The sequence below is a fragment of the Camelus bactrianus genome, chromosome 17 (genome assembly GCF_048773025.1).
Source record: "Camelus bactrianus isolate YW-2024 breed Bactrian camel chromosome 17, ASM4877302v1, whole genome shotgun sequence".
Classification (NCBI taxonomy): Eukaryota; Metazoa; Chordata; class Mammalia; order Artiodactyla; family Camelidae; genus Camelus; species Camelus bactrianus.
In genome coordinates, this window is record NC_133555.1 from 45,251,206 (window position 1) to 45,277,147 (window position 25,942).

Consider the following 25,942-nt stretch of genomic DNA (forward strand, 5'->3'; position numbering starts at 1 on the left):
ATTTGGTGGCTCAAAGCGTACTTGGGGGATGTCTTGAGTGCCTCTCAGTCAAGATAGTCATCTGTTCCCATGAGTTTTAAAAAGTGGAACAGACCCGCACCCAGCCTGGGTGGTGTCAGGATTGAGTCTGAGGCTGGCGGCGAGGGAGCCTTCCCCTCTGGATTTGTGCTTCAGGGGGATGAGGTAGGGGATGGGGCAGGAGGGTCTGAGCTGGTTGACAGCGTGCAGATCTGGGGTTTGTGTCGGCAAACGTGCTGGTTAGAGGGGGAAGATGAGCATCATTAATTAGAAATACGAATCTTTGCGTGGCAGTCTCTAAAAGCAAGCTTTAAAAGGGTGAAAAAAAGCTAAGAGGAAAATTGTCTCCCAGAGGGTTTTTGTGAGCCATTCCCCTCCCCCTCCCTTGTGTTTGACCTATTTATGTACTTTCAGAGTGTTGATGTCATAGCATTTCAAAGGGATATTGTATGTCTGGACTGCTGACTTCTTTTAAGTAGGCCTGAAATATCCCCGTCTGCATTAATGACAGCGTGGTTCCCGCCAGTAATGGAAATTGTCATAGCGTCTAGTCGTCCAGATGACTGGAGTCTTTCTCCCTCGATTCTGGACCCCCTCTGGCAACAGCTGGAATGTAATCGGCCAATAAAAATAACCCTAAGGAACACTAGCTCATGTCAATTGATGAATGCGCTTTGGATTTTAAAAACTGGTTTAGGATGAGCTGCCGAGTCTGGGTTGGGGAGAAAACTGCTCACCAGAGTATCTTTTGACCTATTTATTGGTGAGGTTTCTGTAGGGGAGCCATTCCCTGCCCCATTCGCCTGTTTCTCTTGTGGGATTAATCATTTCCTTTTGACCTTGTGCTCTGCCCCTAACATGTTGCATTGATCAAATCCTGAAATCTCAAGTCATTTCTCCACCCCCACCAGCCACCCCATTCACATTAGGAACCTAACCCGAGGGTGGGAGTGGGGGAGGGGGTTGAATAGAAAAAGTTGTTTATCAAAATACACAAAATGAACACCACTATTACTTTTTAAAACAATCCTCTCCACCTTCCTGTTTTTGTTTTTGTTGTTTTAGGACTTTCATGAACAGGCCTTTAAAAAAAATTTGTTCTTTTTGATAAGTGTTTTCAATTCCGCCCCCACCCCTACTTCTACTTTTTAAACAATTCCTAGAACCTGAAATTTAAACTTCAGCCTATAAATAGCAGAGAAACGGAATACAGTTGATACCAGATGAACACAGTTGGAAATAGCTGATCGCATACAGCACGCCCAAGAGCTGAGTCCCTAACGAGCGAGTGCAGAGTTGACTGTGCTTTTCTCCTCCCCAACTGAGTTCTCTCAGCTAATGCAAAGCCGTTTGAAGTCTCAGTTGGTGTTATCCACACCTTTTCTTCCGATTGGTAATGATATTAGAGCTGGCAGCTTTGGGAGGGATGGGGGCAATTCTGGTTTAAAGTAATTACCTCCTGTGTGTGACAATCACAGAAATGTACTTTTAGGAACTAATGATTTCAGGGTGGCAAGATGGTGGTGGGGCGTGGTCTGAAGGGTGTATTAAAGTTACAAAAGGGAAAGAAAGGAAACCTCATTTTACCATCCAGGCATAAGAACAGCTATCTCTTGGGGGGTGGGGAAGGAATTTTCCATCAACTTCCCTCTTCCATCAGCTTCCCTCTTGCAAGAGACTGGAGGGAGGGAGAGTGTGCCTGGAACTTCTTGCTGGAGTGGGCCTGCGGGAGCTTGGAGGAACAAAGGCCCTGTATTGGACCAGCTGCCATCTTGGACCCCGCTCTTTTATGATTGGCCCTCAGCCTTGGACCAAATTGATCACAGATCCCCTGGGGGTAGCCTTTTGGATTGTGGGGCCTGAGTGAAATTAGGGACAGGGACAGTGTTGTTGCCTAAACTTGGAGCCTGGGGGCACATCCTGGAAAAGGACACTGAGAGCTGTGTTCCTTCCCTCTGACCAGCGAGGTGGGGGTTGGGGGATAGATGAAAAGGTTTTCCCGTCTCACCATGTGTCCACTACGGGGTTATGCCTGAGGGGGTTGTCTATAGAAACTTGAGGGGTGGTTTGAATAAATGCTGCCCAGAGGGAAGAGGCTCCCTGAGAGCTGGGAGGAGGGGGGCCCTCAGAGGCAACCCCTGAGGAGCAGGGGCACAAAGCAGGACAAGAATCTTTGGTGACCCAGAGGGTTCATCCTGCTAAATTCATTCTAGGGTGCCTTGGCAATGTGCTGTTCAAGTAAGATGTGCTAAGCTTGAGGAGTTTCTTCTTTTTTTTTTTTTTTAAATTTGTTTGAACATTTTATTGAAGTATAGTTGATATACAAAATTATGTACAGTTATAGGTTACAGTATAGTGATTCACAATTTTTAAAGGTTATACTCTATTTATAGTTATTATTAAAATATTGTCTGTATTCCCTGTGTTGTACAATATATTACTATGGTTTAGCTTATACATAATAGCTTGTATCTCACAATTCCCTACTGCTTCCTGTTAACCCCCACTGGTAACCACTGATTTGTTCTCTATATCTGTGAATCTGCTGCTTTTATGTTACTATCCGCTTGTTTGTTGTGTTTATCAGATTACACGGGTAAGTGATATCATACAGTATTTGTCTGACTTATTTCACTTAGCATAATACCCTTCAAGTCCATCCATGTTGTTCCAAATGGCAAAATTTCATTCTTTTCAATGATTTCATATATATATAGAGAGAGAGAGAGAGAGAAAGAGAGAGAGTGAGTTTATTCTTGACCCGCAGGTAGTAGGGAGCCGTTAAGGGTTGTTGAGTTTGGTTGTCCTGAAAAAAATCAGTTGGAGGATTGATGTCCGCAGTGGTTGTTGATACACGATCAAAATGCCTGTGCCCTGGGATGACAAAGCCCAGGTTAAGTAGCTGGAAGTTGAGTTTTCCAAGGCAGTTGGCAGGGAGGGAGTGTTACTGTTCGTAGAGATGGCAAAGCCCCGTGGTTGACTCTGGAGTCAAGCTCTCCCACTTTCTAATCATGTCTTTGGGCAAGTTACTGTCTGCCTCAGTTTCTTCATCTGTCGAATGGATAATAATAGTAGCTATATACCGTAGCTACGTACACCACAGGGCTGCGATGAGGACTAGACAAGTTAATGCTTGTAAGCATCTTCTCTAGAGCTGACCCTGCTACATGCTTAGAGAAATGTTTGCTGTTACTCAGTTCCTCCTGAGTCTGACAGTGTTCGGACAGACAGAACTCAGCAGAGAGCCCTGTGCTTCATTCAAGCCTCCTATAGATGCCCTGTGTGGGAGCTAAAAAATTTTTAAAAATTAAATTGCTTGTCACCTTAACCCAGAGTTAACAATTTGGTTTATATCATTCTTGATTTTATGACTTAAAAGAAAGCACATGCCTCTCCCCGCCCCCCATTCCTCTATTAAGGTTGTACTGTGAGTACTTACTTACATTGTTTTTCAGTTCACAGTGTATCGGGTTAATACCTGGTATTAGTTGTTTAGTGTAAACAAAATATGTAGCTTAGCAAATATTTTAGGAATGTGAAATATTTGTTGCTACAAATATTTACAGTTTCATTAAGTTCTGGATAACTTAACTAGGTAGACATGTCCCAGTTTGGCGTGGCCTGAAAAATGCTCCACGATAGTGTGTGATGGCAGGTAAGCACAGTCAGGGACCCCTCACTGTAGACTTGGTGGACAGGAAACACTTGGACCTGTTTTCCTCCTTTACACAAATGATGCACTGTGTACACTACTCCTTCTGTATTTCTTCCATAATGTGTTCTGGAGATTATTCCTTGAATCACCTCATTCGTTTTCATGGTTGCCCAGTAATCAGTCTATTTAACAGTTGTTTAACTAGTCTCCTATTGATGGACATTGAGTTTGCTTCTGATCTCAGACACAATGCCGTAAATCATTTGTTTTTCCAAGGGAGTGTTGAATTCCTAGCTGGGTGGCTTGAACATATCAGGATATGTCCTGTAGCTTGTAAAGGTTCTTGCTTACCAGAGAAGTGATGTGCCCTCTTTGGGTGAGAAATAAGATTATAGCTCTGGACCCACACACAGGTGTGTCAGATCAGGGGTTTGGTTTTGTCGAAAGCATGTGGGAGACACAGAGGCTTGGGGGAGCCCCGTGGAAAGACATCTTAGGGTTAGCCCTTTGGGAAGCTTACTGGGAATTTTTAAACCCTCCTTTCCCCCACTTCAGTGGTTTTCCACCTAATTCTCATGGGTAGTTATTTCTGGAGAACCACCTGTTCATAGACCTGGTCTCAGACATGGGCGTAAGATGCTTCTGGTCGGGCTTAGTAGGCTGTTGACTCCGAGGGGTTGTGACCAGCTCTCGGGGTTTCGGAGGCCTGAATTTGCCTCGGACTCTCCTTGTGGCTGCTGCCCAGTCAGGGTCCGGAATGGTATCCACAGATGGAGTCTTGATGGGGTTAGCTGTGGGCAGAGCTAGGAAGGAACCCTGGCTGTCTGTTCGATCCCTGGGAAAGAAGGAAAGGAAGCATTCTCGCTCCAACTCAGTGAAAACGGTTCTGTCTTTCCTAATGGATCGAATTAAAATGGCATTTTGCTTACTGACTGTTTCTCATGACTCAGCTGAGGGAGTCTTTCGTCCTTGTTACTGGAGGTGGAGGGTCCAGCACCGGCTGTCAGCCCGAGTGCCAGTTCTCCTTGTGGCCTGGGTTTCTCGTAGCCTGAGTGCTTGCTCTGACCAAGCACATCAAGTTTGATGGTGTGGCTGCTGCACTGGGCTGGGCAGGGGAGGTTGCAAGACCAGCCCAGATTCAAGCAGAGGGGAAGCTGATTTTGTATTTTGATGAGAAGAATAGCAAAAGATGTGCAGCCATCTTCACTTGTGCACAAGTGGCTTTTCCTGGAAAAGTTCGTAAATTCACCCAGATACCAGTGCCCAGTGATGGGAACTGGGTTTCCTTATCATAACCTAGATTTCTGTTCACAGTTAGACCTGTGCACCTTGACACATGTTTTTCTATTTTATCTCCCACCCTGTCTCCTTCCCCCTTCCATTTTCCTTGTTTGTTTGGTTTTCATTTTGCGGTGGGGTGTTTATCGTCGGCAGTTGGTTTGATTGCTAAGCAGGGTCAATCAGTCCATCACCTGGGGAGCTGCTGTAGCCCTGCTGGTCGAGCAGGAGGCGGTCTTCGCCCCTTTTCTGTTTGTTCTGGTGGGATCCAGTGCCCCCCGCCCGACCTAAATAGAATTATCCAAATATTTATTGAGCACCCATGTGTCAGACACTGAGGGGCTGGGAACGAAGCACTGAACAAGACAAAATTCGCAGCATTTGCAGGGCTTAAATTCCAGTGAGGAGACAGACCGTGGGCTGAATTTTCTTTTCAGGGAGTGAAGAGAAAGTTCAGCAGAGGAAGCCGGGAACCCCAGGACCACACCACTGCTAGTCAGGGGAAGTGATTCCCAGATGAGAGTGAACTGAGAAGAGAGCCTTGTAGGTAGGGCAGCAGCAGGGGGTGGGAATAGGGCTCTCAGCAGCAGGTGGAGCCTGTGCCAAGGAGCCCAGGACGGCCCAGCTGCACAGAGTGGATGGAGAGCCCCTGGAGGGCGTCAAGGAGGGGGCTGTGCTCTGACTTTTTAAAAGGCACTCTCTGCATGAAGAAGAAACCGTTGGGCGCAGTCGTGGAAGCGCTGAATTTGGCAGGCAGAGTGAGAAGGTAGAGCCTTCCTTGTCTGGACCATTTATCCCACCCGTTCCTGTTTGCACTTTTAGACTAAGCTCAGGCTTCCCTTCCTCCAAGAGGTCTGCTGAGATTACCATCGAAAGCCCAGGGTTTTCTGGTTTTCTTCCCTCAGCCCTAAACTTGGCTTTCCTCATCGTCCCTCCTGGTGGACTGTAGCCTCTTTGAGGGGAAGGGCATGGTGCCGAGAATGGGTGCAGTTAAGGAAATGCGCGTGCTTTGCGGAGTCATATTGAAAATGACTGTTGCTGGGGCCTGGAAGGGGCTGATCTGACCGATGAGAGTGGAGGGGCGGGGTCCTTGGCTCGTGGGCAGGTGCTATGACCCCATAGGAAGTTGGAGATGTGAGACAGAGGTGGTCACATTCAGTATGCTTTTCCCAGTCATATTTGTGGAATCGCTCAACATTCCTTCCATTCAGTGGGCAAAGAGAATCGCAGCCCTGGAGAACGCTGGAAAGGCCATTGGAGTGGCTTTACAGCCCGATCAGTTCTGCCTTGCTAACATGTCCAGCCTTGCAAACAGCCCCTGGAGATGGACTTTACGTGCCCTGCCCCTTACCAAGCTGGAGCAGCTGCTACCCTCTCCTTCCTGTTAGAACAGCCATTTGGATTTCATGCACTTTCTTTTCCACCTCCCGAGAGATGAAGTGCCTTCTCCCTATTTTGTGGGCAGGAACAGCTCGGTGAACCAACTTAGCCAGAACAGCTGGAGAAGGAAGGACCACATCCATGTTTGAACCCAGGTTTTTGACTTCTCAGAGGTGCCCCCAGGCTGTGCCCTGGTCTTCTTCCAAGTCTAGGCGACTGGGGCAGGCTGTCCCCTCAAGGTCACCCGGCTGCCACTTAGATCGCGGCTCAGAAGCCTCCCCCAGCCCCTCATTTCCTTCCCCTCTGGTCCTTGACCTTCAGCTAACTTTCCCCTCCCATCTACTCCAGATTCTTCCCCTGCACTTGGGCCAAGGTGCTCAGGGTGCTCTTTTTAATTTCATTTACAAATCTTCCACCTCAGTCCTTTTCAGGAGTTTCTCCTTGAATATCTGCTTGGGAGGTATTGGCGGGGGGGGGGGGTTCTGCCCCTCACTTCTATGTTTGGCAGAAAATAGGGGCTCCTGGTTGCATTACCTGCTGGGTCAGGGTCAGCAGGTCATCCATTAAGTTCTGTTGACAGGTGCACAGGTGCAGTTCCAAAGAGATGAAGCGCAGGCTCCGTTTGTTGGGATGAAGTGGGATTTCTAAGGAAGCTCCATATCTGAGAGTTGAAATTATTTCTCCTCATCGTCATTTTCTCCCTAGACCATTCATTCATTCATGCACGGTGAGTGATCTGGGGAACTCTGGCTTCTAAACTTTGACTCCAGTGGTTTTACTGGCAGTGTTAGCATTGATCTGTTTCCAGAGTGTACCTTATTTTACCCGTTACTTGGCATTCCCCTGCCTGAAATCCTGCTGGCCTGGGTGTTGGGGTTCTCCGACTCCTTGCCAATTCCTGCTGTAGTTAATGCTTCTTTGAAACCACAGTTGTTAAGAGCTGGGTGCACCAGTGGGAAGCGGGATGGGTGAGCTCCAAGGCGCCAGCACCTCATTGCTGGTCTTAGTGGAGCCCAGCCACGGTTCCCATTCGCCTGTTTTGGCTGCTGAATTGATCCTTTGCAGCTGGAGGGCTCATCCCTGTTTGTGCCTTGTGCTTCCTGCCTCGGTTGGGCCCTTCTTTCCCCAGGTGAGGTCACTGCAGACTGGAACACAGCTTTCCTGCCACCCAGCGCTTTCCCTTCTGGACCAGTTTCCTCTGGTTTGCCTAGGCTCCAGTTCCTCCCTTTTGAGCTTGGTTTCTGCTCCCCTCGTGTTTCTTGCAAAAGGTCTTTAAATGTTAGTGGTGCTTCCTCTGAGTGAGGTGTCCTGCTTTGTTCATATGTCAGCTGGCCTCTTATTCCCACCCGACCCAGGTCAGTGGTCGGAGGAGGGAAGGGGAAACACACTCTGTAAACTGCCTGCACCCCAGAAACGGCCCCGGGCTCCTGTTCCTCCGTGTCTCCACGTGGATGACTCTTTAAAGCCGGCCTCCTAGCCTGGCCTGGCTCTGTTGCATTTGTGGGGGTGTCTGCGATTTTGATTCCTGTTTTTGGAGTTGAACGAGGGTGTGATTTTAAGTTAATTGCGTAATGAAGTGCTAACTTGAAAAGAGTTTTTAAAAAATCCATTTCTTGACAAGACTAAGGCTTTCCTTTTTCCCCCGGCAGCTGCTCCGAGCTCAGGTTTGAGGCCCCTCTGCTCTTGCTCACAGAGGAAGCTCCACTGATTCCTGAGTGTGTCTGCCCTCTGTTTAACACTTTCCTCGATGGGGCAGATTTTGTTTATTTTTAAATTTATTTTTATTGAAATATAATTGATTTACAAGTTTTAGGTGTACAGCAAGTTGATTCAGTTATACATACACATATTCTTCAGTTCTCTTCCATTACAGGTTATTAGAGGGTATTAAATTTAGTTCCTTGTGCTATACAGTAGGTCCTTGTTTATTTTGTATATAGTAGTGTGTATCTGCTAATCCTAAACTTGTAATTTATCCCTCCCCTGCCCTTTCCCCTTTGGTAACGATGAATTTGTTTTCTATGTTTGTGAATCTGTTTCTGTTTTCTAAGTAAGTTCATTTGTATCATTTTTTAAGATTCCACATATAAGTGATATCATATGTCTTCCTCTGCTCTGTACATGTATTATGTATGTGTGTGTGTATACACACACACACACACACACACACACACACCCCATACACAGCTTCTTTATCCAGTCATCTATTGATGGACATTTAGGTGGCTTCCATGTCTTGGCTACTGTAAATAGTGCTGCTATGAACATTAGGGTGCATATATCTTTTCAAATTGGAGTTTTCTCCCCATATATGCCCAGGAGTGGGATTGCTGGATCATTTCCCTATGGTTCTCCACAATGCCTGCGCCAATTTGCATTCCCAACAACAGTGTCGGAGGGTTCCCTTTTCTCCACACCCTCTCCAGCATTTGTTGTTCATGGACTTTTCAATGATGGCCATTCTGACTGGTGTGAGGTGATACCTCATTGTAGTTTTAATTTGAATTTCTCTAATAATTAGGGACATTGAACATTCTTTTCTTTTGCCTATTGGCCTACTGTGTGTCTTTGGAGAAATGTCTGTGTAAGTCTTCTGGCCATTTTTTGATTGGGTTGTTTGGTTTTTTTGTTTGCTTGTTTTGATATTAAGCTGTATGAGCTGTTGGTCTATTTTGGAAATTAATCCCTTGTCAGTTGCTTCATTTGCAAATATTTTCCCCATTCAGTAGGTTGTCTTTTAGTTTTGTTTATGGTTTTCTTTTCTGTGCAAAAGCTTTTACGTTTAATTAGGTTGATGGGGCAGTTTTGAGGAGTGCCTCAGAAAAAGCCTTGGCCTGGAACTTGGAGTCAGGCCCCACACTGCAGACACACAGGAGTCCTTGCCAAGGAGCGGCACTGGCTGGCGTTGAGAGAATTCACAGAGGCCATCTACTGCTCCCTTGATTGGTCCTCTTCCTCATGTAAATAATCCCTGCCTGTGAACAACTCCGGATTCAAACAAGATTCCTGCAGCAGTAAATACTTGGTTAACCTCTTGATTTGGAGGCAGTGCTCGGTAAGGTTAGCCCGCTCTTAAAATTGTCACCGGATGCGAGAGTGTAACCTGGGGCCATCTGGAAGGCTAGAGTTGACCTGTCTTGCCCAAAGCGGTGGACAACATTAATGTAGGTGCCCAGCTACTCAAGGTAATAGAACTTGCTGAACTGGGGAGAGAAAGGAACATTTTTATTGTGTTGGAGGGATAAAATATGGCCGGTAATATTTTTAAAATTTTCTGTGATTAATTTTATACTTGAGTATTTCTGCTTCCTTCTGGAGACAGTTTTCTGTAGGTGATAAGTGCCTTCCCTTGCTTTAAGTCCACCTGACCATGTGATTGCAGCCACACTGGCCATTGAGACCTCTTTTGCTACTTTGGGGGCATGAAAGATTTCAGGTGCACAGTGTCACCCACTGTTTAAGAGGTGAGGACTGAGTTACATGGCCACCTACAGAGTCTGGTCCTTTTTTAAAGTCGGCCTGTAAGTGTCACCAACTTTTGTCTAGAAACCAGCAGATTAAAACTGGGTCTTGCTTTTGCAACCTTGGAGGCGACAGGAAAACTGTGTATCTGTGTCAAAATCTGTCCTTTCATGGCTGGTTTAAAAATCTACAATTTACGTGGGCAGTGATCTGAGTGTTGGAACAAATCTCTTTTATTTGCTGCGGGAAGCTGCCTGGGCCACTCATTAGTACATCCGAGGTCAGATGCACGCCGCGGCGGCCGCTGGGACACTAATGATTTCATACGGCTTTGTGTGACCGCTGGCCGCCTGTGGTGCTGTAAATCGGACTCGGGGTTCTAATTTTATCCAAACCTCCAGGGAGTTAGTCCGACTTGCCTCTTGTGAGATTGAACTTAAGATAATATTTATAGTGGAGGACACAGGAAAAATAATGCCTAATGGGAACATTGTGGGAAGAATGGTAGCAACCTATTAGAAGTAAATTACGTGGGGCCATTGGAGGAACTCATTTATGGGCTCAGCGAGTATTTATTAGGTCTTTAGCGATGAAGAGCCTGGCCAGGGCTAGGCTGCAAGCTTCACCCCACCAACACCAGGTGGTAGGTGGGAGGGCTTCCCCTCAGTGATTATTTTTAAGGTATAATTTACATAAACAAGTATACATTTTTACAGTTATATACATCTGTGTACCCACTCCTTCCACCAAAGTAATAGAACATATCCATCACTCCAGAGTATTTCTCTTTCAGTTCCCCCCAGTCATACCTGTTCTCGCCTGAAATTTTTTCACTAAAATTTTTTATTAATTTACTTACTTATTATTGAAGTATACTCAGTTTACACTGTTAATTTCTGGTGTACAGCATAGTGATTCAGTTGTACATATGTATATATATTCCTTTCTATATTCTTTTTCATTATAGGCTGTTACAAGGTACTGAATATAGTTCCCTGTGCTACACAGTAGTCATCTGCAACTTGTTTAATTTTTTTAACCTTAGTTTTGCCTTAATATAAATGGACGTATGCAGGATACGCTTTCTTGATTCTCAGATTTTTCCATCAAGCATCTGAGTGATTGCCCAAATCAGTAATTGATCTTCATCACTAAAAATAGTCTGTTGTGTGGATGGATATACCTGTGTCTTTGTTGATAGGGAAGTTTTGCTTATATTTTTGAACTGAAAAAAAATTTTTGTTTTAAATTTAAGTAAACAAGTTAATTTGCTAAAAACTGCTTGGTAGGCAGTGATCCAAAACACAGTTCCGGCATGTTCCAAAGTGTCACTCTGTGTCAGGTAACCTGGGTCTGTTGGAGGGAACCCCCAGCACAGGTGAGTCACTTGCTGCTGTTAGGACCCTCTGTCACTGTGGGCCGGTGTCAAAGCCTTCCAGACGGAAGTGACATCAGTCACCCCAGGCTGTGGGCAGAACCTGCTGGCCTCAGGGGTTGTGGTGGCCATGAATGTGCTTCAAGCTGTGTGTGTTGGCAGAGATCACAGGACTCCAGCCTGAAAATCAGGAGACCATGCAGAGTCCAGAGCAGGAAGGAGCTGGTGCAGGTTGGGCCCCCTGGAGGCAGGGGGAGTTTGGATGGAGAACTGGTTTGTCAGCAGCCCCGGGGGTGGGCGTCGGGGTGGGGGTGGGGCGTGAGGCAAGGGAGGAAGCAGGAGGGATGCAGGTGCCCGAGGAGGCTCAGTGATGCCAGCAGCTGCCGGCCGGGGCTGGTGGCAGGAGGACGCTCCGGGTACCAGAAGGGAGTGGACAGAGGCATAGCTGTGTCCCCCTCTGGCTTGTATGTCGAGTCCCCGTGTGTGTTGTCCCGCGCTGAGTGTTTTGTGACTTCGCGATTAAACTTCTATAGGTTACATGTTTCTTTGTGGGGTTTCACATGGCCGTGGGAAATGCTAACAGTAGCTCAGTCTTCTGCCAGCCGTTTTCCTACCCACGTCGTCACCTCGATATCTGGGCTTATTTATATACAGCTCAGTTGGAGGATTTCTTCTGCCCTGAAAAACTAACTGCAGCCCCCACCCCACCCCATCCCCCTTAGGGCCAGGATCCCAGAAAAACACACACCTGGGTTATATGTCCTTTCTTGCCTCCTAAAGGCCCTTTGGACTCAGATGTACTGCCTCAACCTAAGTTTTAGAGGGGAGCTGTGGTAAGAAGTATTGGTACCGCTGTTTTGTCTGTGACTCTGGCACAGCTGGTGGACAGAGCCGTGTGCTGTGCTGGCCAGGGTGTCCCTGTTCTCTGGTGCCAGAGGGGAAATGGTTTTCTTCCAGGGTGAACTCATTTTCGTACTTTCAAATCTGACAGTTCTGTGAGCACCCCTCCCTCCCCACGTTGAGTTACTTCTCCTTTTTACCAAATCCGCAGGTAAGGTCTGTCGAATTTAAAACTTTGGAACACATCTTACTCTTCTAATTATCTGTGCCTTTTTATAAAACCATCTGTGCCTTTCCATAAAACCCATGGTTCTGCTTTTTGCATGTGTTTATACTAAAAACTGCGTACTCAGAGAGGGTTCTTCCTGGGGGAATGGACGGTGTATTTGAGGGCCCTGAGTCATGGAATATAAAGTACGAAATATAAATATTGCTGGTATATAAAGTGGGGACCTGGTGCACCCGGCTCTGGGGTGTTGGGACCCCGTCCCACAAGCAGGGGGGCAGGTGATGGGGGAAGGGGAGCCTCAAGGAAGCCTCGTGGCTTGGGATGCCAGAGGAGCTGGGTCTCGCTAGGTGTAGCTGGCGGTTGGTCGGCGTAGGGAAAAGGAGCAGCAGTGGTCATTTAGAAGTGTGAAAATTTTCTTCCAGAAAATAGCAGAGGGGTCACGATGTGGCTTTAGAGTGGCGCAGAAATCACAGGTGAGCAACACGTGATCGCAGAACTGTGCTTCTCTTTGGCACTGGCGACCACACTGGCTCTGAAGGTGTCGTTGGAGCCAGTGGCGTTCCTGCTTCCAACCCTTCCTTTTCGGATTGGCCTTGTCCACAGGAGCTGACAAATTGGGTCTAGAGCTGCTCTGACCCCACGTGGGCTCTCTATGTGTACCCTCACCCCCTCCACCTCAGGGTCTCAGCTCTTCCCATTGCTCGTTCAGCCAGTGATGAGCCTGACTCGGCTCCCTGGCCCGACAGGTTCACATCCAGTCTCTTAGTCCAGCTCTTGGGATCAGGTGTGCCTCGACACTCAGAATTTCTGATTTTGGGAACTGGATAGTATGAAACAGCACCACAAAATAATGAATATTAGCCTTCTGTTTCTTCAGTGAAATATATGAAAACTCACACTAGATGGTATAGATTAAAATTAGGAATCATTTCCATGCCAGTTCAGGTTTGCTGCTAACTATGTAAAAAGTTCTGGTTTCCAGCTTCTGCTGGACTTGAGGGTCGCAGGAGGGCTTCTGGGCTTGTCTGCGGCTCCCCCGTGTTTGTTTCACTGGATGTTTGAAAGACCCTCTGGGACTGTTTATCCTCAACACCCTTCAGCCTGTACGTTGCCTGAGACCCCTTGCACTGTCCCCCTGGAGTCGTCCCCCAAGCAGCCTCACTTGTCCCCAGCCTTTTGTGTTTGGGAGAATCTCCTAGCGGCCACTTCTGAGGACACAAAGCACAAGCCTTCCTTTCTTGCTGCTCCTCTGCTCTGGGCTTCTTTCAGTCTCAGCCTCCACCTTCCCCCCCTTCCCAGCCCAGCAGAGTGGACCTCAACTCCCAGTCCCCCGTTGTCTCCCTGGTGTCCCTGAGCTGGCCTCACTGTGTATGTTCGGTCTTGTTGGGAACAGAAACTGGCACTTGACAACCTTGGTTCCTCACAGAGATGGAGGTTGACCTGACTTCAAGTTATTAAATTAAAAAAGCCTTCCTGTCCACACTTGTGAGTAGATTTTTTTTCCTTCTCCTAGGGCAAATGGTATAGCAGTTGAATATATTAGCACGTTGAAAATTCTGGGCTTTATAAAGACCCATATAAAGAATATTCACTGCAGGGGGAACGTGTAGCTCAGTGGTAGAGTGCATGCTTAGCATGCACGAGGTCCTGGGATCAATCCCCAGTACCTCCTCTAATAAATAAATAAACCTAATTACTCCCCCCACGCCAAATATTCACTGCAGCATTGCTTGTGGTTTTTCAAAAACTGGGAAACAGGGTAAAATCCTATCAGCAGGTACTAATTAAATAAGTTGTACATTGACAGACACACCACACAACCATTCATAAAACACCCAGTGGACCCAGAACATTCTCCAAGTTAATATAGTTAAGTGAAAAAAGTCTAGCATAGCACTCTCCTATTTGCATCTTTAAAAAACAATTCATGTTTGCATAGAATAGAGCATCATTTTGAGTGATTAGGTTAAAAAAGTTAGAAACAACTGAATGAGAAATTGGGGGAGATTCGAAAAAAACTGTTTGCATCTGTGTGGGTTTTTTTGCATTGAAAATGCATATGTGTTCCTTGTCTAAGTTTTTAAAAAGATTTCCAGACCCCTTTACTCCCCAAAGAGGTCATTTGTCCTCAGCGGGGCTCTGCTGTCCTGAGCTGGTACTGACGGTGTAAGGAGGGGCCAGGTTCCTTTCTTTGCTCTCTTTCCAGGCGCCCGAGGCCACAGCACGTGGCCCAGGATGCAGAAAGGCTTCTTCTGCGGGTTTAAGAGCTCCCGACATTCAGTGTGCTTTCCCTAAATCGAGTAAAGCTTGGTTTTTTGCTTTTTTGTTTTTATTTTTAATTTTTGGGGGGGAGGTAGGTAATTAGGTTTATTTATTAACTTTTTTCCTTTTTCAGCTTTATTATGTATAATTATTACAGTTCAGCTGCACATACACATTATATTGCATGTAAATACATATATACAGTATACTGCACATTTTTTTTAGTTTACGTATATGTACCAATTATTGTTTCTAGGAACGGATTAGATCTTTAGCTTTTTAAACTTACATAGTAATGGAGGCGCTGGGGGTTGAGCCCAGGACCTCGTGCATGCTAAGCATGGGCTCTACCACTGAGCTGTACCCTCCTCCCCGCCTCTAAAGCTTGGTTTGATGTTGTTGACTAGACTTAGTTTCAGGACTGGGCTTCACTCCTTGTACCATTTGTAAGTAGGAGAGCCTGCTGAGTGGCAGGGACAGATAAGGCTTCTGCTTGTCACCAGCCCTCCTCCACTTCAGTCTGTGGTGGAGACACAGAAACCCTCCCAGGCAGGTGGACAACCCTTCTGTCTAGGCCTGAGCTTGTGGGAGGCTAGACGTCCCCCGTCAAAGACATCGCAAAAAATACGTTTATCAGCGACTCATATTTATTATTTCAGTGGGGGCATCTTGACAGTGAGAGGCCGCCTCCACCCTTTCTCTGCACACCTCTCACTGGTGCGGGTAGTTGTATTTTAACCTGGTGCTCCAATAGGGCTTGGGGGCGGGTGGGGTGTTCCTTGTTGGATCACACGTGGTATAAAAAAGTAGATTCTGGGAATGCGCGTGCGCACGCAGACACGCGCAGTTTTTCATTAACAAAGCAATTCACACACTGGCTAAGGTAAACCTGCCTGCTTGGTATTTTTATTTATTTATTTACTTAGTTCTGAAACCTTCCCCCTTCCTCTCCTGCTGGGCCCACATTCCTGGGTCTTTGTCTCCGCCTGGTATTTTAGAAATTTTGGGAGAGGAAGGCAGTGGGTGGGGCATTCTGGAAGCTGGGGGCAGGGAAGAGGGTGGTCACTTGCAAGGTCAGAGGTCGAGCCTGCTCCATTCAGCTGGGGCAGCCAGATTGTCGCCATGTGGGGGGGAGGGGGCGTGTCCGAGCATCTGCCCGGGAAGCCCCAGACCGGCTGCTCCAGGCCCTGGAATTCCTGCCACCGGAGCACTGCTCCTGCCCCCGCCCCCTTCCCGGAGCTGCATTGCATGGCCTCTGCCTCATTCCTGGCTGTGGACCCTCTGAGCAGCCCTCCAGTTTATTCTTATAAAATTGCCTTAAATAAGCTGCTTCAGAGAGAGTTGCACCCATATGCATCCTTGCCTGTTCATTGAGTTTCACAAGCCCTAAAATTGTAGGTTTTCGACTTTAGAAATTGAGATGTGGAGCTTCTAAATGGAGTGCAACATCTTCCCAAAGCTTTACTCCAGCATTTCACTAGCAAGTTCACAAAATGTGATGGCATTTTCAGGTTTAAACGATGTGTTCTTTAAAAAAAATCAATAGTCTGTTAATGAAAAGCACCACAGGGGCTCTGCTTTAACCCACCCAGAGTCTTGTATTATCCACTAGCTGGGTGCCCCCCACGCCCAGCCCCAGCCCCATCTCCGTGGTCCAGTTAGCCTGGAACTGCAGAAACGGGGGCACTTTCGAAAGTCACAGTGTGTTCTAGGCACTTAGAGCAGCATCAGTCCCGTGTGAGATGATGTCGGGCAGGATAACATCCCAGGACCCAGTTGCCCATTTGAGAGGATCTGGGCTCTCCAGGCTGGGCCTGGTGGGGCTGGGAACGCGGGCTTCGGGCATCCTGCCGCCACCCATCATGACCAGGATTTCTTCCCCAGCCTTTTCATCTGAAGAATCCTTTAAAACCTACCATTTGTAAGATAGCTCCCATGCACAGCATCATCCAGGCTCTGGATTTTGCAAACCCAAAGCCCAGAAAAATCGCCCCAATTCCTTGTAGTTGCACAACTGGCACCTGGAACTTGGCTTCTGGCTCAGCCCAGAATTAATAACTCAAAGCCGTAGCTTTCCAGTGTCCTCAAAGATAGGGTTCTTGGGATTTCCGGAGCGGAAGGGGTTTCCTGAGGTACCTTGTCAGACCCCCGTGTGTTCCACATGTGGGACTGAAGCCCAGACAGGTGACTGGATAGTGTATCCTGGCCAGGTAGTGCCCGGCTGGGGCTCGAGGTTCTTTCCTGCTCACGCCCTGCGCAGATGAGCCTTTACCATATCCATGAGCCCACAGACTGAGGATGCTAAACCCAGCACACAGCTGTCCCGAGAAAAGGTAAATCCTGAGAAGAGATAAAAAGGAGATGGCTTAGCTGTTTGGCAAGAGCAGGGAACATAGTGGTGGAAGATTTTCACACTTCACACGAGCCTAGTGATCCCTTTATTCCCGTGACAAATGGGGAGAGCAGAGGGGAGGAATGCGGTTGAGTTGTTGAAGGTGATGAGAGAATTGCTTTAGCACCACGTTGCAAAAAGTGTCCAGCAGTGTCCCCAGGTTCACCCACTTGAGCATTTTTCAATTAGTATCAAAGGCTAGCTTGAGAATTTTAGATTTATCACATCATAAAGATTAGGTGGTCTCTGGATGGTGGACCTTCTTCAAAAAGTGATTGGCCTTCAAGAAGGCAGTGTCTCCCATGGTTGCTGGACACGTACTTCATGGGACAAAAACAGCAGTAAAGGTTACAAACCTGATCACATTTCCTGCTATAAAATAGTGTCCATAAAACTTGCCATATCACAACCATTTTTTGGTATGGCACATTTATGTTCCTTCATTCATTCATTAAAAAATATTTATTATATTATTTTTAATTTTGACGGGGGGAGGAGGTACTGGGATGGAACCCAGGACCTTGTGCATGCTAAGCGTGCGTTCTACCACTGAGCTGTACCCTCCCTCCCCACCAGCCATTTCTTGAAAGTAGAAATGTGATAGCCTAAATCTTTCCTTTTTCCTATTTCTGGATCCCAGAGTTCCCCGAGAAGCAGCCTAAGCCTTGCTGGGTCACACCCGCTGCTTGCCTGACAGCCATTTGGGAGATCACTTCCTGTGGACACGCTCCACACCACGACTTTGGTTGGAATAAGATAACCTCTGGAGAATGAGTGAAGCAGACTTCTCACTCCTTGGGGCTTTCACTCGTGGGAAGTTTCTGGACCTCAGGGCCGCCTCCAGCCCTTGCTCCCTGCCACAGCATTCTGCTCCCAGAAGTGCCCTGAGTCTCAAGTCCGCCAGGTGCTCTGTGCTCTGGATGAGGTCTCCAGGGCCCCTGTGTTGGACCCAGCTCGTCGGAGTGCCCCGCCGTTGCTCCCCATGTGGCCTTACACACCTCCTATAGGGACTGAGCGCTTGTGTCTTTGAAAGACCCCTCTCCCCCCCTTTTCTTGGACAAGACTTCCCTGCCTGTTGCAAGTTGGCTGGCTTTCCCTCACCCCCAGGTGTACCAGAGGCAGATTGAAGCTCTGGTCTTGAAAGCAATCCAGTGGACATTTCCGGAGTGCCTGCCCTGTGGAGGGATATGCCGGGGCTGCCCAGTTTCTGGGCCAAGGAACAGTGACTCTTGGGAGCTCCTGACTTACCAGCAGAAGGAGGTGATGGCAAGCACGCTCTCCCTGCCCAGCATTCTGGGCCCCAGGGAAACACAGAGCATCACATAAAGCAGTCCTGTGGGCTCAGACTGCCTCCCAGGGTCAGCTCCTTGGAACAACTTGGCAGGAAGAGGAAAGACAAGAAGCTGGCTGGCTTTCTTTCTGCCTTCGTTCCAGGAGCTTAGGCCCGCACCCTGCTTGAGTGCCTTGGGTGCAATCATCTAGATCCTTGATAGGGAGGGAGGGGCAGCAGGCTGTGCTGTGAGGGCCGTGAATCCTCGCCCCTAACCTGGCTTCACACACCAGAGGCTGGGGTGGCGAGGGAAGCTTTGCCGCCGCCAATCTGATACCAAGGAAACAGAATCTTGAAACTTCTGGGAGTAATTAATCTGAGATACAGGGAAATCTCTTACGCCAGGAGATTGTTTTGTTTCGCCTTTGCCTTTGAAGTGTCTCCATTATGGTTCTGAATGATACTGGAGTAGAATGAGGGAGTTGGTTGTTTTTTCTTATTGAGGAAGTGCTCACTGTTGACTGCAGGGCTGGTGCTCCCTGTGGGGTGTGCTTGTTTATGGCGGGGTTCCGGGAGCCAGAGTACTCAGTCAGCCTCCCTCCCCATCCTGCATCTCACTAACCCTGCTGCCTCTCTGGTCCCCAGGTGCTGCACCTGTACTGTGACACGTGCTCGGTGCCCATCTGCCGGGAGTGCACGGTGGGCCGGCACGGCGGCCACAGCTTTGTCTACCTCCAGGAGGCGCTGCAGGACTCACGGGCACTCACCATCCAGCTGCTGGCTGACGCCCAGCAGGGCCGCCAGGCCATCCAGGTCAGTCCCTCCCCACCCTTCACCTCCTCCCCTTCTTCTTTCTTGCACTCCCTTCCAGACATATATATACTCCATTGTCTGGAGCCACGGGACAGTGACCCACAGGGGTGCACGGAGACCTCCCCGCAGTCTTGTGAAGATGAGAGTGTTGTAGCCAGAGCTGCTGGCCACTCAGGGCTTGTTCCAGACACCTAGGCTGGACCCCCCTCATGTCAGCTGCCTGTTTTCCATCCGGTCCCCTCCCCAGATCCAAGTGGACATTAGCATGCTTCAGTCAGGACTACAGAAAGACGGGGCACTTCATGATTCTCAGACAGAGATCTTGCTGCTCAGATTTATTTATTTATAGGTAACAAATAAGTGAGCCTGGGAAATTTTATATAAGGGTCAGAGTCTCAAATGCTTTCCTGGGGTGTCAGTAAGGTCACATCCTCGTAATTTGGACCCTTGTTTCTGTTGACTCCCATCCCTTTGGGGTTAGGAGGGGACACGTGTAACTTTGGGGCACAGTGAAGTTCTCTTACAGAGGCAGGTAACAGTGTGGCTGAATTGATTTTGAGTCTTCTCTGATCCAGGTGACAAGATTTTAGGAAAACAAAAAATCATAGGTTGTTATCCTCGTCTTGTAGGATAAGCTTGAAAGTCAAGAAACATTGCTAATCCTCGAGCAGAAAGTGAGTAAGAAACTGCTTAGTATGAGCATTAGAATATGTGAATTATTTAAAAAATAAGACCTTTTTTGGGAAATGCTACAGAATTGATCATGTGCTCTAAAGGACGGGGCAGAAAGATGGTTTAGGATTTTCATAAGTTTCTGTCAGATTCCTGTGCATGATATTGAAGTAATCTTTCTGATGAGTCAGATTATCTGATAGTCATGTTATAAAATAGGAAGTTTGAGGGTCTGTATTTCTGGGATGACTTAGTCTGTCATACTTAGGCCGCAGTGCTGGCCTTTCTGTTCTCTTTCTGTGACTCTGTCCCTGTGGATGAAATAAGTGGTTTGTGGCTTTGTTTTTATGCCACTGCAGTTAGGACCTTGTCGGACGCCTTCCTTTCTGGTGTTGGCATCACCTGGGAGGGAAAAGATCTGCTGGTGTTTAGGTCCCACCCCCTAGACGGTGGTATAATCTTTCTGACCTCTTCCTGTCCTTGGGGACAGAACACTGGAGGGGGTCTTGAAACATGATTGAGAGAATTCCTGGTACTCCCTGTGCTTTGTGGGGTCAGCCACTCTGGAGTGAAAAGTGAGTGAGTTGTTAGTGATTTGCCAAAGGCTGAAGGGGAGATCTGTGGTTAAAGTCAGGAAATTGCAGGGAAGTAGAAATTTGGGCTTCTCGTGGAGAGAAGTAGAGGGTTGGAAGATTTTGTCTGCCACGCTCCACTTTCTGAAACCAGTGCAGGTTAGCTGAGCGTCTGCCGCGGGGGTAGTGAAAGGACCCTAGGAGTGAAATTCAGGTGTTAGTTGCTGCTACTGTGCCTGCTGCTGCTGGAAATACTGGATCCCGGGGGGGTTTTGTGTAGAGGAGCCAGGTGACAGGTGGGTTCTTGGGGGAGAGGGAGGTGGGAGGCTCGGTATGTTAGTAATCTCTACACCTACACCCAGGTACATCAACTGCATAGGTTGTGAATTATCTTCCTAGAAAGTTCTTGTGACCATGCTGCGTGTGTGTGTGTGTGTGTGTACGTGTATGTACACCCTTTCATGGCTCTTGGTTATAAGTGTCGAAAATCTACATTCAACCAGTCATCTGAAGATTGGTGTATGATTGGTCACCCATTTCTATCTGAAAGTTCTTAACGTGTTCTCAATGATTGACTATTCCTAGAAGACTCTGGGGGCCACTGAACACAGAGCATCAGGGTTCGTTCCTTTTAAAAGAGAAGTCCTCGGGTGTTGGTACAAAGCACTCTTCCCTCTGAATTAACTCTGATGCTGGCTCACGCCTGTAGGGGCAGGAAGGTGAGGACTGAGGACAAGTTAGCTTTGCTCAAAAACCACTTGCCAAAATGTCCATTTGTTCCCACGTGAGCTCTGTCCACAAAGTCAGAAGAATGGTGTGACCGTTTTCGTTATAAACAAATGTTTTGCCCCCAGGTTCCTCATCGGGGTGGGGACAGTCAGTTGTGTGTCCCTGAGGCTGGAGGGTGGTGAGAGTGAGGGGCGGGGGTGTCCTGTGTGTGTTCAGCAAATAACAGAGCTTTTGCTCTTTCCCAAGGGGAGAGCAGTGTTCTGAGAGCTTTTGTAGGCATCAGTCTCGGGGACTAATCCAAAAGTCATCTTAATTAAAAGTACACCTGGAGGGAGGACACAGGAAGAGCAGCCACTGTGTAGCTCAGGCTGTGTATTTGTTTATTTATACAAGGAGGTTATTTGGATTTGTGTGAATATACAGGTGTTTTCTCCTTTGTTGGTTACTAAGCATAGGAAAGGATGATAGCCACTGAAATTTTGAGATGTGCCTCAGAGGCTAAAGGAGTGACCTGGAAATGCCAGAAGAGAACACTGGTCTGGCTGCACGGTGCTTCACTGCTTCTTGGTGCAGTTGGTCAAATGTTAAGTGAGGTAGATGGGCCAACCACGTGATTTTTATGTTGTCACTTAATAGCACTTATATTAAGGAGTATAGCAAAGGCGGTGTGAAGACTGTCTTCTGTTCTTGATGTGAACATTGGAGAAGGAAGGATGCCATCAGCTTCCGTACAGTCTGGGGGGGGTGGTAATGTTTCTTGAAAACAGACATATTACACCCCTCCTCTTTTTTTTAATTGAAAAAAAGGAAACCACTTAATCCACCCAAAGCAAAAGACACAATGATCCTGGTCACAGGGTATGGAGAGATGTTGTCTTTCACAGAGAACACTGAAACGGCAAGTTTGACCTGGAAGTCCTTTGTCTAAGAAACTGTCCTAGGTTTGTTCTTTGTTCATTTGCTCTTGGTCATATTGATGTATGAAGTGTGTCATTTTGGAACTTTTAAAAGCTACTCATTTGTCATGGCAAATTGACAGATCCAAGAAATAAAGCCTCTTTCTAGAATATCTACTTTATTTTGCTAATAACTCTTAAGAGAAAATTAAGATACCAAACCAAAGTGTGATGAAAGAGGGAGACGGAATAGATTGAAATTAGCACAGCAATACCAAAGAGAAGCCCTAGCTGGGTTAAAGGGCTACATGGAGTCGGGGAGCATTTTAAAAAAACCCCCAGGGACTCTAAAATGGAAAATGGAGTTTGGATAATCCTTTGAAGCTCCTGCACCATTATGTATGGTCACCAGTGTGAGTTTAGGATTTTTTTTTTAAGCCATGCACTTTTAGAAATAGTTTGCATTAAAAACACACACAGAGGGGGAGACTATGCTCAGTGGTAGAGTGCGTGCTTAGCATGCATCAGGTCCTGGGGTCGATTCCTAGCACCTCCACTGGGGGGAAAACCCGTAATAATAAACCAATAAATAAATAGACCTAATGACCACCCCCTAAGTAAAGAAATAAATAAATCTATCTACCTCTCTCTCTCCCTCTCTCACACACACACATCATGTTAAGTAAAAGGAGCAAACTGAAGTTGATTCAAGAAAAATTATGCAGAACCCAGAAAACAACACAGAAAAATTGTGGGGGGAGGAAGTAGAAATTGACCAAAATATTAATAGTAGTGTTTTCTCAGTTGTGCTGGGAGTGAGGCAGAGGTTTTTCAGCTTTATTGAGGAAAACTGGTCCACAGTAAACGGCACGTTTTTGTGTTGCATAACATACGTTTGGCATGGGTTTCAACCAAGAACACATCACCACAGGCAAGATTGTGAACGTGTCCATCACCTCCAAAAAGGTTCCTTATCCTTAGGGTAATCCTTCCCTCTGCCCGTGTTCCCAACTAATTGCTCACCTGCTTTCTGCGCCGTAGATTAAGGTTTGGTTTTGTTTGTGTGTGTTTTTTTTAAATCAGTTAGGAAAGGAACTTAGCAATGAGAAACTGGCCTTCACTCTGCTCCCCAAAAGCAGTGGTTTAAATACTCAAGGTTTTAATCCCTCCTATTAAAAAAATAGTCTGGGGATACAAACAGTTATTGGACAATTCTTCAGCTTTATCCCACCATTTGTAAGTATTGACATTCATCCCTGTGGCCCAAAATGGCTGCAGGAACTCAAGCCATCACATTCTTAGGTTCTGGACAGTTGAAAGGAAGAGGGCATACACCTACCTTTTAGAGGTTTCCCAGAAGTTCTGCATATCTTTTGGCCAACACCCATGACAACATCAGTTGCAAGGGAGTTTTCATCCCAGCTCCCTATAGACTTAGATAAGATGGAGTTTTTGTTAACTTTTGCTCTGATGTTACTAGTAAATCAGTGCTAGTAGTAAAGATGAAATGGATGTTGTGAGCAATCAGCTATCTTTGCCCTACCCTCTTCCTGATTTCCTTTATTGCATGTAAGTTGTCTGCCTCGTTACAAAAGTAAACATTGGCCCCAAAATGAGGAGAACCAAACTTAAATGCTAAGCATAATTATTTTGAAGGGTACAGGTGAAATTGTAAGTTAACTAGACTTCCTGGATTACCTTGGTCCCTGACTTCCGGTTTTGTTTGTTCATTTTGACACTGAGTAGCCTGCAGACAGTCCTTGCCGGGGGACATATGATTGGGAGCTCCCTTTGGACCAAATGAGAGCTTGAACACATCACTAAAAGTAAAGGATACTAGCAGCCACGTCTGCAGGTAAATTTAAGTCCTTTAAATGAGTTATCAGTGGCATTTTACAGTATATCCGGACCCAGTACCACTGGGAGTTTGGGTATTTTAATTTCCACTTACTGGCTTTTGTTCAGAAAAAAACCTTTTCAGGAACTCATTCCCTTTCTTCAGCCAAGGACTTTTGTGTCTTAGCTTCTCCTCTGTAGTCAGAGATAATATACACTCACTAGAGACTCAGCAGAGATGTTTCTGCCTTTCTTCAGCCACTCGGGACCCGGAATCACACCACTGATCCAAGTTGATGTGTTTGTGTGGGTGTCAAAGGCTTGAGACTTGTATTGGCTCCTCTCCTGTAGTACATCCTGCATGCAAGTCACCTTCTGTTGGATTTTCCTCCAGTCCCGATAGCCTCATCCACTGGTTTGTAAGATTAGTTTGTGTATAAGCTTTCCAATAAATCATTCCTGGATGGGATCAGTATACATATAAAAGGCCTACCCCCCCCCACTCCCCCCCACCCCTGGCCGCCGCACAACTGACAATCTTGTTTTTTATCCAGTATTAAATTACAAGTGTCAGCTGTACAGTTGACTGTGAACCACAGTTCCTAAGTTAGGACTCTGAGAAACTCATAATTTGTCTACATTTAACTTGAGAGTCTCAGTTCTCCGGGGAAAAAAAAAACACCCGGAAGTAAATCCTTCAATTAATTCTAGGTCATCTTGTGAAGAGAATTTACCCTGATGAGGGTCTTGAGTTGCCCGCAACAAAGACAGCGTGGAGAATGTCTATGGTGTACCTTATCGGTCTTCCTGGGACAGCCACTCATTTTTGTTGCTTTTTAGAACATCCTTTTACCTTCCTGAAAGTACAACAGTTTGGTCACTGATGTAAGTAAGGAGAGGAGTTCATAAAGGTGCACTGATTCCCTGGGGATGTCCATGGTCTGCTCCATGCAAGGGAGCCTTGATTCTTTCTTTGCTCTTACTTTCATCACATTTAAGATGCCATTAATTGTAAGATACACATTTATTTTACATACAACTAACAAAGGGAAGAAGCCCACTGACAGTGTTAAGATGATCGTAAGTTCAAAGATCGTAAATGGGATGAACAGTCACATTTTAGAGTGAACTACAGTAATGCCCATATCTGGTATGGTGGCCTTTGAGTTTATGGGTGACACTTGCATCTTCTGTTATCTTCTATCTGGACACTTTCGATAGCTGTCATCAGGCCACCAGTGTTCTCCTAGCAGACGTCACTGATCGCTGTCTGCACTCCTCTCTATGAAACCCAGATCCGGCCTCAGACACCTCCCCAGTGCTAAGTGGCCGTCACTCACCAGTCAGCTGGCATCACTGACTCGCCTGCCCAGATTGAGACTCTCAACCTTGGATGATTGAATCTGTTAACATTTAAAGATAACATTTTTTCTCAAGCCCCCTGCTGGTTGGATGATCCTCCCTTCTTCCTTCCCTTTTTCCTTTCTTCTACATTAAGTATGCGTTTCCATTTTAGGAGTTTCCCCAGCCCTTTTAACCCTCTGCCATTTCCCCCAACGCCATGCCTCATACACTCTTCAATTCAAACGTGAGATAAGGGGGACTTGCCGAGCAGGTCCTGGTCTGCACGTCTCAGGAATGTGGTGCCTGCCTGGGTTGTGCATGATTTGGAGGGGAACGTAGGATCCATTTTGTCCTGCACGTGGAGCTTTTATGACTCTAGGAACGGGGTGACTCAAAGGGCAGCCAGAGTTTTGCACCCCTTCTACCTATTTGGAAAATGGAAGAAATAACTTCTTGTCACAGAACTGGAGTTCCAAACCCAAGGGCCTGCTGGGGACCTGGGAGGAAACACAGGAAGCAGCCTGGCTGGGAGGCAGGTGGGACGGGGCGGGTGAGCAGGCTCTCCCAGTCCATGCACAGGACGTGGTCACTGCTCTCCATCCGGCCAGTTCTTGTCCTGCAGGAATGGGGGGTCCTGTTCTTTCCATATCTTCTGATTTAGGTGGAAGGTGAGTTAGATAACTAATAAGACATTAATATAAACAGAAGGCAGTTTGCGGCCTGGGCCTTCCTTTGAGGGACCGTTAAGGCATGTTACTGACAGAAGCTTGGTTGCCTCGGTTACATGTTGACTTGGACACCAGCTCTGTGCTAATGAAGAGCCAACACATCTGAAAAAAGGGTGAACCAGTAATTACCTCACCAACCTACCCTTTCCCGGTCATGCCCGTGATGCTGGGGCTGCAGACCACGTGTCCTG

General features: G+C 47.0%; 1 protein-coding gene across 1 annotated transcript in view; it reads left to right on the forward strand.

Annotated features, from left to right (window-relative positions):
* The window catches only part of TRIM71 (tripartite motif containing 71), a 62,675-nt gene that overhangs the window by 27,312 nt on the left and 9,421 nt on the right, over window positions 1-25,942 (forward strand). Inside the window, exon 2 of the mRNA XM_074345345.1 lies at window positions 18,807-18,974. Coding sequence (XP_074201446.1) covers window positions 18,807-18,974 — 168 coding nt within the window. The remainder of the gene's footprint in view (window positions 1-18,806; window positions 18,975-25,942) is intronic.